The 13,574-nt window shown below is 37.6% G+C and overlaps 1 protein-coding gene across 1 annotated transcript; it reads right to left on the reverse strand.

The window, feature by feature from the left end:
• Positions 1–3,752: 3,752 nt before the first annotated feature.
• LOC110367918 (butyrophilin subfamily 1 member A1) lies at positions 3,753–12,596 on the reverse strand. Its single transcript, XM_036129091.1, has 8 exons — positions 12,554–12,596; positions 10,240–10,265; positions 8,664–8,731; positions 7,087–7,401; positions 6,215–6,502; positions 4,246–4,371; positions 4,070–4,109; positions 3,753–3,810 (listed from the first exon to the last, which is right to left on the reverse strand). Exons 1-8 carry the CDS (start codon positions 12,557–12,559, stop codon positions 3,768–3,770), a joined length of 912 nt encoding a protein of 303 aa, XP_035984984.1. The 5' UTR covers positions 12,560–12,596; the 3' UTR covers positions 3,753–3,767.
• Positions 12,597–13,574: the final 978 nt, after the last annotated feature.

Raw genomic sequence — 13,574 nt, forward strand, 5'->3', positions numbered from 1 at the left:
AAGAAGAAGAGTTTATAGATATGTATGAAAGTGTACTTTGATATAGTGTACTTTGATAGTGTTAACAATCTTGAACCTCCTCTCGCTTCTCCTTTGGCCTCTTTCCTCTACTTATATAGTTTTCTTGTTTTCCCACCATATATTAGGACTTCCCATTCATTCTCATGCAGGAGACAATGAGAGCTGGTTTGTGAAAGGCCTGAATCGCTGGTGCTGGGACAGCAAATTTTGTTTGTAAGTTTTGACCCTCTGAAGGTGGTAGTCAGTTGTCTCTAATGCAATTGTGATCAGGCTCTTCAAAAAGAGTGGTTTGCAAATTATTCCTACAGTTCAAAGCAACCCTCTGCTAAACCAGCAGAACCGTCTATTGGTTTTCTGTGATGGTTTTGCTACATCTAGTGGCCATTATATGTCTTTGCACCGGAATAGAGATTGCTGTGATTTTGTTTCCCCCGACCCCCAGAAAGTGACAAAGTACCTCTAATGTGTATGATTAGACATCAATCCTGCTTGTGTTTCAGTTCAGACTGTCTGCTTTAGAAAACACCTGATTCCCTTTCTGTGTTGAAATAATTCAGTTTAATTATGTAGGACCAAATAACAACACGTCATCTCAAGGCAAAGTCAGTTCTATCAAACCATGCAGATTAGTTAAGCATGTTCTACCTAAGGAAACACAGCAGACTGTATTCAATAATTCCTTTTTATTATGAAAGGTGAACATCCATTACCACACTACAATTTTTTATTATTGCATTGTCTTTAGCGCCATCTGTCTTCTCAATTAACACTGTCTACTTTCCTTTCTCTGCTGAACAAAAGTATCCCAACAACATGATTCTAACACCACACTGTTTCAGAGTGGGTCTTTAATTTTGTCTGTTTCACCCATGCATTGCATTTTATATGCAGTCCATAAGTTTAACTTTGGTTTCATCTGGTCAGAACACCTTCTTCCACATGTTTGCTGAGTCGCCTACTTGATTTGGTGCAAATTCTAAACATCATTTTTTTTTAGAGCAATTTTTTTGTTCCAACAATGAATGACTGTGGATTGTGGATCAATAATAGTCCGGTTTACATATTCTGTTCAGTTGTGGATCTCTCCAGCTCGTCCAAAGTGAGTAGCAGTTAAGGAGGATCCAGGCACAGAGAGTCATATTGGCAAAGATGTTCAATCATAACAAACAAAGAGAAGCTAGAACATTTCCCATAACCAAGAGATCAGGCAGGGGGCGTAGCAGCATAGCAGGCACAGAGGAGTCAGGGTGGCAGGAGGCAAAAGACCATGAAGAACGCAGTACAACAGAGGCAAAGCAACATGGGAAGCAATTAGTTTATACACTGCCAGTCAAAAATTTGGACTCACCTCTGTCATTCAATGGCTTCTCCTTATTTTTACATCCAACATTGCAGATACATGGTGAACGCATCAAAACTACAACTCAAAGGTATATAGAATTATGTATCAAACACAAAATAACTCAAAACATCTTGTAAATTGAACTTTTTCTCTAACACACCCTTTTTAATTTCTGCTTTGGTTACTCTTGGCCTTCTCTCGGTTAGCTTTGTGAGGTTAGTCAACTGAAATGGCTTTGAAAGAGTTCCCAGAGGTAGTAATACAAAGACAAACCACTCAATGTAAAAGTGACTCCAAACCTTTGACTGGGAAGTGTGCTTTCTAGGAAGAATGAAGAAAGGTAGGACGACACAGGTGAGGAGCGGTCAGGTGAGTAGGAGCAACATCTGGGGAAAATGAAGCAGAGCTGAGGGAGAAGGAGAAGAATTTACAGGGACAGAGTGAGAGCCGAGAACAAACACAGGAGGAAATCCAACAGAGTATAATATAAAATAAGAATCAAGATGAACACAGAATCCAATCTACAATGAAAAAATAAAAATGGCCGCAATAAGAGAACATAAACAACAGAAAAGAAATAGAGATAAGAAATAAACTAATGTCACCTGAAAGTAATAAGCGCAAGGAAATCAATTGTATGGCAAACCCCAAATGGCAAAAATTACATATATGGCAAAACGTCTAGAACACAATAAATAACAAGAAAAATGCTGAAGTACATGACCAGAAAATGAAAACCGCAACCTAACACCTCAGGATCGTGACAGTATGTGCCTTTTACCTGCTTCTCTGACTATTGTTCCCCTCATCCAACCTGTCAGACTGGGTGGGTGGCAACGTCATGCAGGTTTGTACCACGCTGAACAGCGGTCAGATGTACTTGGGTTACTGTCTCAGGACCTTACCCCGCTTTAAAATTGCTCCACCACTTTCTCCCTGGTCTCACCGCTGTGTTCCTTGGCCTTCTTGATGCCGTTTGTTCCCCGATGCTCTCAAACAAACTTCGGAGGCTTTCGCAGGGAAGCAGGATCTATACTAAGGATAAACTGCACGTATACGGACACAAATGACTTGGGCAATTGGTTGCACTCCATTTTATTTAGGGGCATCAAGAAACGAAAAATACAAATATACAGCATACTTTTCAGTTTTTCTTTGTTTTTAACGCCATGTAACATGTTCCTCATGCTTCACAATTATGCACTAAATTGTCTCGGGCGGTTACATAAAGTTACATTAAAATTTGTGTCCATACCGTTGACACTCGCACCACAGTAACATTTTTCAGTACCAGAACAGAATGCATCTGCTGTGTGATGTTGGAGGGAAGATGTAAACATGATTTTTCCCCTCTAAATTATAAATGATTTAATTCTAGACAGCTACAGTCCAGGCATATAATTATCTTCTCCAGCAGCATTGGGATTAAATAGTTTATTTGTTTCCCTAAAAATGTGCATAGAATTTTGTTTTTTAAATCTAGTCACATAAAAAAAAGACAGAAGTGTCCCTGAGGAGAACTGTAGCACACATTTTAAGGAAATGAAAGCAGCTCGTTTGAGCTGTCTGTTGATTCATAGCAAAGGGAAATAACAGATAGCGCCCTAAACAAGACACACATTTTAAACATTGTTAAACACCAATAAAAAGTAGGACACAATAACTTAAATAGCTGGTCTCAGAACAACATATCTGGTAACATTTTTGTACACGAGAACAGGCACCAGAAGAAATGTCAAAGTTCATTTACAGTGAAGAAAAACAAAATCTTCATGATATAAATATTGCACTTTAATAAAACTGAAGTATGTTATCAAATTGCACAAAAACAGTGCAAACACAATACTGACATCCAGTCATTTACAGCTTTATGCTACTAGCTATTTCTAGCAAAAATTAACACATTTTTTTCTGTTATATAAAATAACTTTTTATCGTTGTAATATGACTTATAATATTTACAGAAACGTTCACTTAATAGTGATGCCGGAACATGAAAAACTGGATCAGCAGATGCAAACGTAGAGAAGTTGCTCCAGCAACACTCGGTGTTACGGAGGAGTCTTTGGCGGTGTTTAGTTTTACTTCTCGTCTTCGATGGACGTGTTTCCATGACGTGTGCTTTTACATTGTGTGCTGAGAACATTACCACGGCGCGGCGAAAATGTCATTTCTTTAGAAAGTTAACCACTGTTGTTCAGTGACGCAGTTTCCCCAGTTGAATGTAAAAACTTCCTTCTGCTCTGACAGTGCGCTGTCTCTCCCTGGTGAGTCGGACTCGGTGGGCATATCCGTGCAGGCTTTAGGTCAGCTGTCCGTTTGAGGTTTGAGGTCCCGTACTCCAGGACGGGCGAGCTGCAGTCCAAATGTTTTGGCTTGTTTTTTTTTCCCCAGATCTTTACAATTACAATATTTCTGCTTTTGAATCGTTCATAGCTATGACCTCACTGGATGGAAGAGGAAGCAACCGAAAGAAAAGCAGCAAAGCAAAGAGAGGAAAATATAATTAGTGAACAATTATTTTTGAGTGAGTCCCATTATAACTGGTAGACAGAACGAGTTGCAAACAATGGCATTTCAATCAGGGGCATAACTTTCCAGCCTTCTGTTCTCAGTGAGTGTGTTTTGCTTTGATGCGTTTATATCAGCTAATAACTTTGTGTGTGTTTATGTAAAAAAATAAAAAATAAAATAAACAGCACTCACTCCGGGTGTCCATTTCCTGCCTCTGGCTGTACTGCTGGCCCTAGAAGTAAAAGAAAAACACACACACTATGAGTTTTTGCATTTTTGTTTGCACATTTCTCTGTAGTGAATCAGAGATGCAGATGTGTAAATATGATGCACCTTTAAGATCTCAGAAGAAGTAAATTTGTCCTTACTTGTTTCTCTTTTTCTTAATGTAATGTACAAAACCAATGACAGCACAACCACAAGAGTACAAACAACTCCTGCAGCTACATGAACAATGGACGGGCCAGGCTTGTCAGGGGGGGGCTTAGAAGGACCTTCAGAGAAGAACAAAAAAAATATCATCAGAAACGTGCTGGAAAGAATTAAATATGTAAGTGCAAGAGTAAACTTAAGTCATATAAAGATCTTTTAGGGGAGAATGTGTTTTTGTTGACACTAGAATAAATATCTAAAGCTTATTCAATTTGATCTAATTTTTTTAATTATTCAGCAAGTTGGACACAGGAGGGTCAAGCAACTGATCTGCTCTATATTTTTAGCCCTTGCAAAACTTTCCCTGCTTCCTGTGTTGCTTCACAATTTCTTTGGGATTTTATCAGATTGAGCAACGCAAAACAATGTATAATTATGATGGTCAAATCAAAAGAAAACATTGTTTTCTATTTTTTTTTTTTTTTTAGAAATAGAAATCTGAAAAGAGAACAGCAATAAATATAGACCAACAAACACACCGAAGTATTTAGAAGATAATGTTCACCTATGTCCCGTGCATTTATATTCATTATTCTCAAGCCAATACATTGTAGCATTATTTTTCGCAGTTATTGCTGTAAGATCTATGAGGTATAGTATGTTTCTACCAACGTTACACGCCCACAAGCACAAACTGATATATTTTTTGTTTGTTTGTCCTGTTCTTTTACCCTCTAATCTTTACAAAGCAACTCAGGCTCAGTCAGACTGGCTGGAGAGCATTTTTGAACATTCATTTTCAGGGCTTCCCACAAATACTTACTTGGATTTAGGTTCCGATTTTGATTGAGCCATTCTATCACATGAATATGCTTTGGCCTAAACCACAGGGTTTCAGTTCGGGTCTTCAAGGTCTGGGTTCCTGGAACTTTTAAATGTGTCCAGGGTCCGACACAACTGAATCAAATGGCTGAACTACCTCCTCAGTATGTGGGTCGGGTTCTCCAGAGTCCTGCTAATGACCTGATTATTTGACTCAGGAGTGCCAAAGCAGAGACACATAAAAGTTGCAGGACACCAGGCCTCGAAGACTGGAGCTGAAAACCCCTGATCTAAACCTCTACATTGTATCTGTGGCTCCATGTTCAGGGTTTTAGGTCCTGCTGGAGGATGAACATCCATCCCTCTCCTTAGTCTTTTGAAGCTTCTAACAGTTTTTCTTCTAGGATTGTCCTGAACAAACTTCTAGTATCTAACAACTTCAAGCGCGTCTCCGTGGCTGTTGACGAATACAGTTCCCTACAGCATAATGCTGACACTGCAATGTTTCACAGTAAGGATGGTGTTGCTGACAGGAGTGCTATGTTATGCCTCACACACAGTATTTTTCTAGTGGGCCAAAAGAAGTTCTGTTTTGGTCTCTCATCTTCAAAATGTTTGCCGTGTACCCTGAACAGCTTGTGACATCTTTAAAAAAGGACTTCTTGTGGTTTTATTTCAGCAATATTTTTTTCTAGCCACTTCTGAAAAGCCAATATTTGAGGAGTGTAAAACTAATATGTGTCCTATCGATCGGATCCACAGTTACCATGGCTCGTTGATTGTTTTTATGTTTTCTGATTAACGCTTTTCTTAGTGTTTGGTGTACAGTTTTGTCTCGGTAGGGCTGCACTAGGGCTATACATATAGGCAACTCAGTCAGCTTTTATTTTTTTGTCTTGAAAAACTGTTTGGCATATCTTTATAATTTTCCAACATAAGCACTATATGAAGACGATGGTTTGACTGCTGACCCTTAGCCTTGAACAAACCTCTCAGTCAAAAACTGGACTGTTCTCTAAAAAGTGAAGATATAAAATTATGCAAAAATGTTTCCTCAGCTATTCCCTGAAATGAATACACAAAACTTGATGAGGTACAGGGTACAGTGAAGACATTGCTGTCCTGTCTGAATTGAGTACTTACACACGGAGATGTTATCTGAGGTGAAGCCATCCACCGAGCAGGACACCGTCAGGTTATCAACAGAGCAGTTGAAGTACGCAGTGCTGGAGATATTAACCAACCCTGCATTGGACGGTACTTCATCCGTTCTGGCTTCCTTCAACAAGTCTCTGCTACTATTTCCAGGTACATTCCACTTTATTTGTTTCTTCGGTAACCCGTTATGTGATTCACATTTCACATGACAGTCCAATGGGTAGCCGTTTCTTTCATCACAGGTTTTTGTGATTACAGGTTTACTGAAGAGGGCTGCAAGAATGACAAATAAAGGGAAAGTTATGTGTTTCATCTTTTTTTTGTTTGTTTGTTAAAGCATAAGATTTTCATGCAAATAGAAAGCTGATAATGCAGTCAACATATGGATTAGATATCATGTAAGAAAGATCAATTTCTGTTTTCATGTGAAACATTAACATGTAGGAAAAAAAATGCATTGTAACTTTTTTTCCTATTAGTTGAATTTCAAATTCACTTCTCACTTGTAAACAAATAAAACCCTCAGCAGCAGAACCTTTTAGCAAATAAAAATGTCTCCTTCAAATATGTGAACAAGCCTTATTTCTGGCTCAAAAAAGCAGAAGAAGCATAACAACCAGCTTTAATCTAGCCAAATTTATACAAAAATTTTTGGAAAAATTTGTATACAAAATTATTATTGACTTTAAACAAACAATTTCCATCTCTGCCCCCCCCCCCCTTTCCCAATAGACAATTAAATTAAAGTTGTTCAGTTAATTAAAGGTTGTTTGACTAACTTTTGACATATCCACGGTCCATCCCTCACCATCAACAATATAACATGAGTATATCATATAAGTTAAAAACTTGCTTACCTGTGACAGTAAGATGCATCTCAACCCTCGCTGGCTTAACCATATTTGTATTGGCATACATATAATAACATTCGTAGTCTCCACTGTCAGACAACTTTAGATCAAACATGTACATTATTGTTTTGTTTAGGTCCAATTTTGTGTTGTTTTGTGTTGTTTTTATGGGTTTTGTAGAATAGTATCCATTAAGGAAAACTGTCGGTTTACTAGGTTTTTGGAAGTACAGCAATGTCAACTTCTTCGTTTTGTCTACAGGACAGTAGAAGCTGACGTTTCCACCGACCATCCCTTTATATTGAATCGGATCACTACGTCCTGAAAAAGAAAAAAAATATATTAGGACACATTTTGCAGTAAAATACCCTCAGGGGAATTTGATAATAACAAAATAAAATATTAACCAGCAGTGTATTATCACTTAGAGAAAACTTCTCATTTTAAATCTTGTGTGGGAGTGGGGTTTTTTCTAGGTTAAAGATTTGATGACTCTTAATTTCACAGAAAAAAATTAAAGGGACAGTGCCTACACAGGAATTTTAGAAATAAATTAAGCTTCCTTGATAATAATTTGAGAGCATTTTGGGCCAACTGACAACATAGTTATCTTTTAAAATAAGCTAATCCTTACGCTTGAACAAAAGCGCTTCATTGGCAAATATAGCTAACCATGTCAGAGCTATTTGGAATGAAAACATAATGCTTTTCTTTCTTAAACACAGTTAGTACATATGAGCCACACTCGTTTATGTAAATACTAAACCACACACAAACTAATTTGCTGATTTATACTATAAATCTAGAATACGTAGTTGGTCCCTCAGTCTCAAGCTGTCTGCGAGATAGTCTGCGAGAGGATCTAAACCAGCAGTCTCGAAACATCTCCAGTCCCAAAAATATAGGTTTACATAAAGCTAATTTATGAACATTTCAGCGTTTATCATCACTACAGCATATATCCATGGTCTTTCTGTGTTAAACACCTACTTTAAACAGAACATAAAGTGTTTCCAGTCAGAATTTCTGCCTGGAAAAGACAACATTGACTTTGACAGTTTAAATACAAACTGTTACATTTTGTATTTAAACCACTTTTTCATCAGCCTCTTGCTCTGACAAGAAATATTTTACGTTTTCTGCTCACAGCAGGTATTTCGCCTACAAATGATCTACAATTTAATTAAAAATTACCTTTCAAAGTAATCACTGACTTCTCTACAGATCACCACATTTTTTACACAAACTACAGCAACATTTTATATTGTTTTATCAAAGTGCCAAAACTGTCTATGGTTTGGTTTCCATTCAAAGTTGGTGATTTTTTTTTTTCTTTTACATTAACCAATTAACAAATGTCCCTGAAATTGTAAACCATCATAGAATAAATAGGATGATAAAATCCTTTACTGTTAAACAAAAAGGTTGAATAGCTCTTTACTGATGAACTAGATGTCTAATTATTTGAACTACACAAGCCAAAGGTTTTTTGAAAATAGGTGATTATTATCCACATATCCTCGACCAAACGTTTTAGATTAAATATCCTTGAGGCTACTTTACAGATTACCTGAGCTACTCACCTGTATCAACAGAACTGAGTCCAGTTATCTTTAAAACTAGAAGCAGCAGACAAAGGAGTCTTGGTTTCCTAGATATACACAAAAAAACATATGTTTTAAAATGTTGCAAGAGTGTAACATTAATGAACATTTACAAAGGTATAATACACATGAAAACAGCCCTAAACAAATACATAGATTGTCCATTATTATACAAATGTGACCACACAAAAACAGAAGCAGAGAATTAGATCACTTGATGTTTCAGATTGTTACTCATTACTCATTCTGAACAGGCATCAGAATGAGTAATGTGTGACTATTTGAAATCTCTGTTTTCTCACCCTTGGGACATTTGGGGACTTTTGGTTTCATACGATGTAATGATTTGGCATCACATTTCAACGCAATAAGTCCCATAAGCCTAATTTTGCCAGTGACCAGGGTGGTGTCTTACTGAAATCACTCTGACTGTTTATGTGTTTGAATCAGCACCGTGAAGAAAAATAATAAGTGGAAGGCTTAATGACTAAGAGACATGTTTAACGTGTGTTAGACAGGCTATGTCAGTGGGACACTATTTGGTGCTGTTATTGTGGAACATCTATTTGCTTTTCATTAATCTTTCCTTCTAAACTTATTTATAGAGGGGAAAAATAAGTTTTGAACATAATTTATTTTTCCTATATATTTCTAATTGGGAATTTCACACCAGTTTTACATTGGTTGTCAGCAACAACCCAAGAATACATACACAGAACACAAGTTGACAGTAATTTAAGTGACTTCAATAAGTGTGGAAGGACACGGAATAATTACTGATAGTGCCTACTGAATTGTAGCAAGTACAACATAAAATATTTTTTAATACTTTTTCTAATAACCCATGGCAAATAATTTATTGACATGCACCTTATAATTGTTAAAAAAAATCTTTTTGCATGTTTCCACTGTCTTTGAGTTTGTAAGGTGTGTTCCCATACCCCTAATCTTTAGCTGGCTCCACAGATTCTCGACCAGATTCAAGTCGGGACTCTGGCTGGCACACTTAAACGTACTTATAATGCTTACAGCCAGATGAATCATGTGGTAGATACAAAGGTTGCTTTGAATCTAAATAATAAGGTACAAATAGTTTTGGGCTTAATTAAAAAGGGAGATCAAGTTAACACATTGGTGCAGATGGCAGTCCACCAATTTGACATAACAAACTTTCTGTACTGTACATTTCAAGTTACGTAACTATGCTCGTGGTAATCTAAGAAGCTACCAACTACTAAACTATCATTTAACTTGAATTTTGTATCACTTCAGTGCAATTACAAGACTGAACTCTCTATTTTCACTTGCAATGACATAACAAGGAAAAGGATATTGTGGTTGTGGTTTCCTGATAAGATTGGTTGATGTACTGTAAATCGGCACTATGTTAAGGCTTTCAGTTTTCTGGAACATTCATGTGTGCTACGATAAAGGGCCATTAAAGGTATAAATGACTTTAGATCTGTGGCCACATTATTTATGGATACTGAGTAACTGTCTGCGGCTGCAATGGAATAATCATAGTGACACAATAGGAAATGGGAGTATGACTTACAGAAGAGTCTGCCAAAACATTGATGCCTGTTGAGAACAAAAACACAAGTTAAATACTGCAGGACGATGGATAATCTTCTGGTCACAAGCACTTGAACCGGACAAGCTGAATCGACATTTACACACAGTGTAGTCTTGAGTCAATGCAGACAGTGATTTTTGTCTTTGAAAGTTTACAAACTGACTTCTGTCATCACGTGAATGTTTGGCAATCTTAAATATTCGGCAGGTTATGAAGGAGTCAATGTTGTGATTTACTAATGATTTTTTTAAACCACATCTACCCAAAGTTAGTGTTTATTTAGAATAAAGGCATCAAAAAACAATTGATTTAAAATCCCTGACTTGCTCTTGATTGTTCTTACATGGAAACCTTTAGATTTTCTTGTCTGATCTGAGCACAAGCCAGCATTTCATTTCAGCAAACGGCAACAGGGAATTCCCTGGAGCACAAACAGAAAGAGTCTGTTTCGAAGGCGCACAGCCTTTGTTCTCTACTTAATATTGTGTACGAGGTACCTTCAGCGACTGTTTTATATTTTAATATCAATCTGTATCTCTCTGTAACCTGCTTCCCTGAGGGAGAGAAGATTATTGTATTTATTTATAAACTAGTTTAAGATGAAATGGTATCTAAAACTGTCGATGAGGAAATTATTTTTTCCCACCTTTTTACGGGAAGCCACTTTAGCTGTTAGGAAATTCCCAAGCTGAGACTTACATCTTGTTTGCTTAGGTTTTAGGTTAATGGTACCTTAAAATAAGAACATCAAAAGAACGCTGAAAACAGTTGCTGCTTCTCGCACCGATTTAAGAATAGATCTTGCCACTGCGCTCCAAATACCTCGAAATGGCTACGACACACACGGTATTTCCAAGTTATTTGAAATTAAGCAGAGGCACTCCTTTTCTCTTCTTAGTAGAAACTAAAATCAGAGGGAATTTCCAGGAGTCAAACAATAACGCCATGGACAGTACAGAAGAAGTTTAGTATCAAGAAAGGAGATACCAACCCAAGTAGGTGATAATCATAGCTATTTATATGAACAACAACAGGCAATATTTTTTCCGTGATCTTGACATATAGAAAGCAATAGAATAGATGAGAGCACACATGTAATACCAAATATAGTGTATCCAATGTTTCAGCTTGCGACACACCAAAGTACCAGTGCCACAGACTGGAGGCCTCCCGTTTGACTTTTAGGATTAATAAAATAGTCATAATATTTTGGAAATAAAGATGTACAACTATGAGAATAAAGTATTTTCTATAAGAACTCAGAAAAGATTGCAGCCTTTCTCCAGCGTTAAAAGTGAGGAATGGTGAGCGTCTGGTAAAGTTATACTTCAGTGTTTCACAAATTAGGAAATGCAAAATATTTTAGCACATCAGCATAAAATCTTTTTCTGGTCCCCGGAGGTGTCTCGCGACCCCCTGGGAAAGGGGAGAGGGGAGACCCCCGAGCTAGGCTAACATGACTGCCATGCACTGGTGGCTTCTTTCAAAAGTGTACAGGAGAGACTTTTTTCACTTTCCTCTGTATCCCAGAACAAACTTTCTGGTGCTTGGTGACCCCTAAATAATGGAGCAAGTTCAAAGGGATCACAGTCTGCTATGCAAGACAATATGAACAGGTTTGTGTTAGTAGCCTACTTCTGTTTTCTATCTAGAAACCGATGACGTCAGAATGAAACGGGTTGGGATTTTCTACATGATGAAGCACGTCACACCCCTTTCGAATTCGCTTCAGCCGCCGAAACTACCGATCCCACACAACCAGTACACTTCAGGCAACTAGATGTGTTTAAACATTACCAAAGGATGGTAAACAGAGAGAAGCAAAGTTTAGTTTTTTTTTTTTATTGAGTGATACCGGTGGTAAAGATAAGAGAGACTCTACAGAAAAGGTTCACTTGTTTACTTTATACGATTAAGTAAATGAGATAAGAGATTAGATACGCAGTTTTTTTTTTGTTTTTTTTTGTATGCTTCCTCATTTTCAGTCAATTCAGATTTAACCATCTGGCTTGCTATTGAAAATCAGTCAACAAGAAGACAGGAGTTTAGAGGAATTTTAGCAAACTGAATCCAGGTTGGAAGATGAAGGATATATAAGTAACAGATAGTGTTATAAACAACACAACAGCTGAAAACCAAATACTTCCTGTCCAGACATTCCCACACACGCATGATTGCTTTACAGAGAGCCATTTGTTACTGACTGACGCTCAGTTTCCTCTCTCACAATCAACACCCTTTGTGGGATTCGAAAGTATTAAAAGTTGCTCTCGTTGAGAGAAAGCAGACTTACCTTCATGTTGTCTTGTCTTGTCTTGTCGAATAAAATGAATACACCCCTTTATTCTCTTCCTTATCTGTAGTAGGAAGGGGTGGGGAGATGGGGAGGAGTTATGACTCACGTTGTAGCTCATTTGTTTCCTATTTTACTGTTTTTAAGGCATGTGCAGTTGCAAAGGTAATAATGTGACATTTAGAAAGGGTGGTGATTTAGTTAGAAACCGGACAATGAGTCAGTTTCTCTAGTAGAAATCACATTTACATTCTGCAAAAAAGATGCATGCCTAGTATTAGGATGTTAGATGTATTATTCTGTGCAGAAGTATTTAATCGCACGATCCTTTGTCTGCCTAGCTTGTGATAAGGTTCAGAGAAGTGGAACAGATGAATTATTACACTTCAATTTACAGCACAATCTTCTTTACAGCACGGCCACCTTTGCGGTCTAAAAAGCAATAAGTCTGGAAATGCTTCTTTACACTTTGACTTGCAATTAAATTAGAATTTACTAAAACAACTTGATTTAAGACAATTTGATTTAAGACAATTTGAATGTGTTGCCTCTGAACCAATGGGATTTCCCCTTCTGCTCCACCACCTCTCCTATAATCCATTAGCCAGCTCCTCTCATGTTATCAGAACATTTCATCCTTTATTCCTGCTGCCTTACTAACATCCACCCCTCTGTCTCACTCCTGGTTATAATAAGGCCATAATTTCTATGTTTCTACCGCTACAGGCCTTTCTCCCTTTGAGTCATCTTTGGGCTTTCAACTGTCCCTTTTTCCCTCTGATGAACAAAACACGTCAGTCACATCTGTTCATCACCACTTCCGCCGTTGTAAATTAATCTTGCATATGACCATTACAGCTCTTAAGAGCACATCGTACGGCCGATCGCAGAATGTCCCCAGCTCCCATACATCCACCAGATCATAGAGGCCGTCTATCTGCCGAGCACATACCACTAATGTCTGTTTCCAGCAAACTCTCCCAGATTCATCGGCTCTTATGAAGTACTCCATCAAAAACCT

The sequence above is a fragment of the Fundulus heteroclitus genome, unplaced genomic scaffold (genome assembly GCF_011125445.2).
Source record: "Fundulus heteroclitus isolate FHET01 unplaced genomic scaffold, MU-UCD_Fhet_4.1 scaffold_137, whole genome shotgun sequence".
Lineage (NCBI taxonomy): Eukaryota > Metazoa > Chordata > Actinopteri > Cyprinodontiformes > Fundulidae > Fundulus > Fundulus heteroclitus.

Excerpts from the sequence above, each read along its gene's own strand:
- LOC110367918 (XM_036129091.1), bottom strand. Across the intron at positions 8,732-10,239 it reads ATGTTTTGGCAGACTCTTCT|GAAACCAAGACTCCTTTGTC; the intron begins GTAAGTCATACT and ends GTGTATATCTAG. Across the intron at positions 4,110-4,245 it reads ATTAAGAAAAAGAGAAACAA|GGCCAGCAGTACAGCCAGAG; the intron begins GTAAGGACAAAT and ends TTTTACTTCTAG.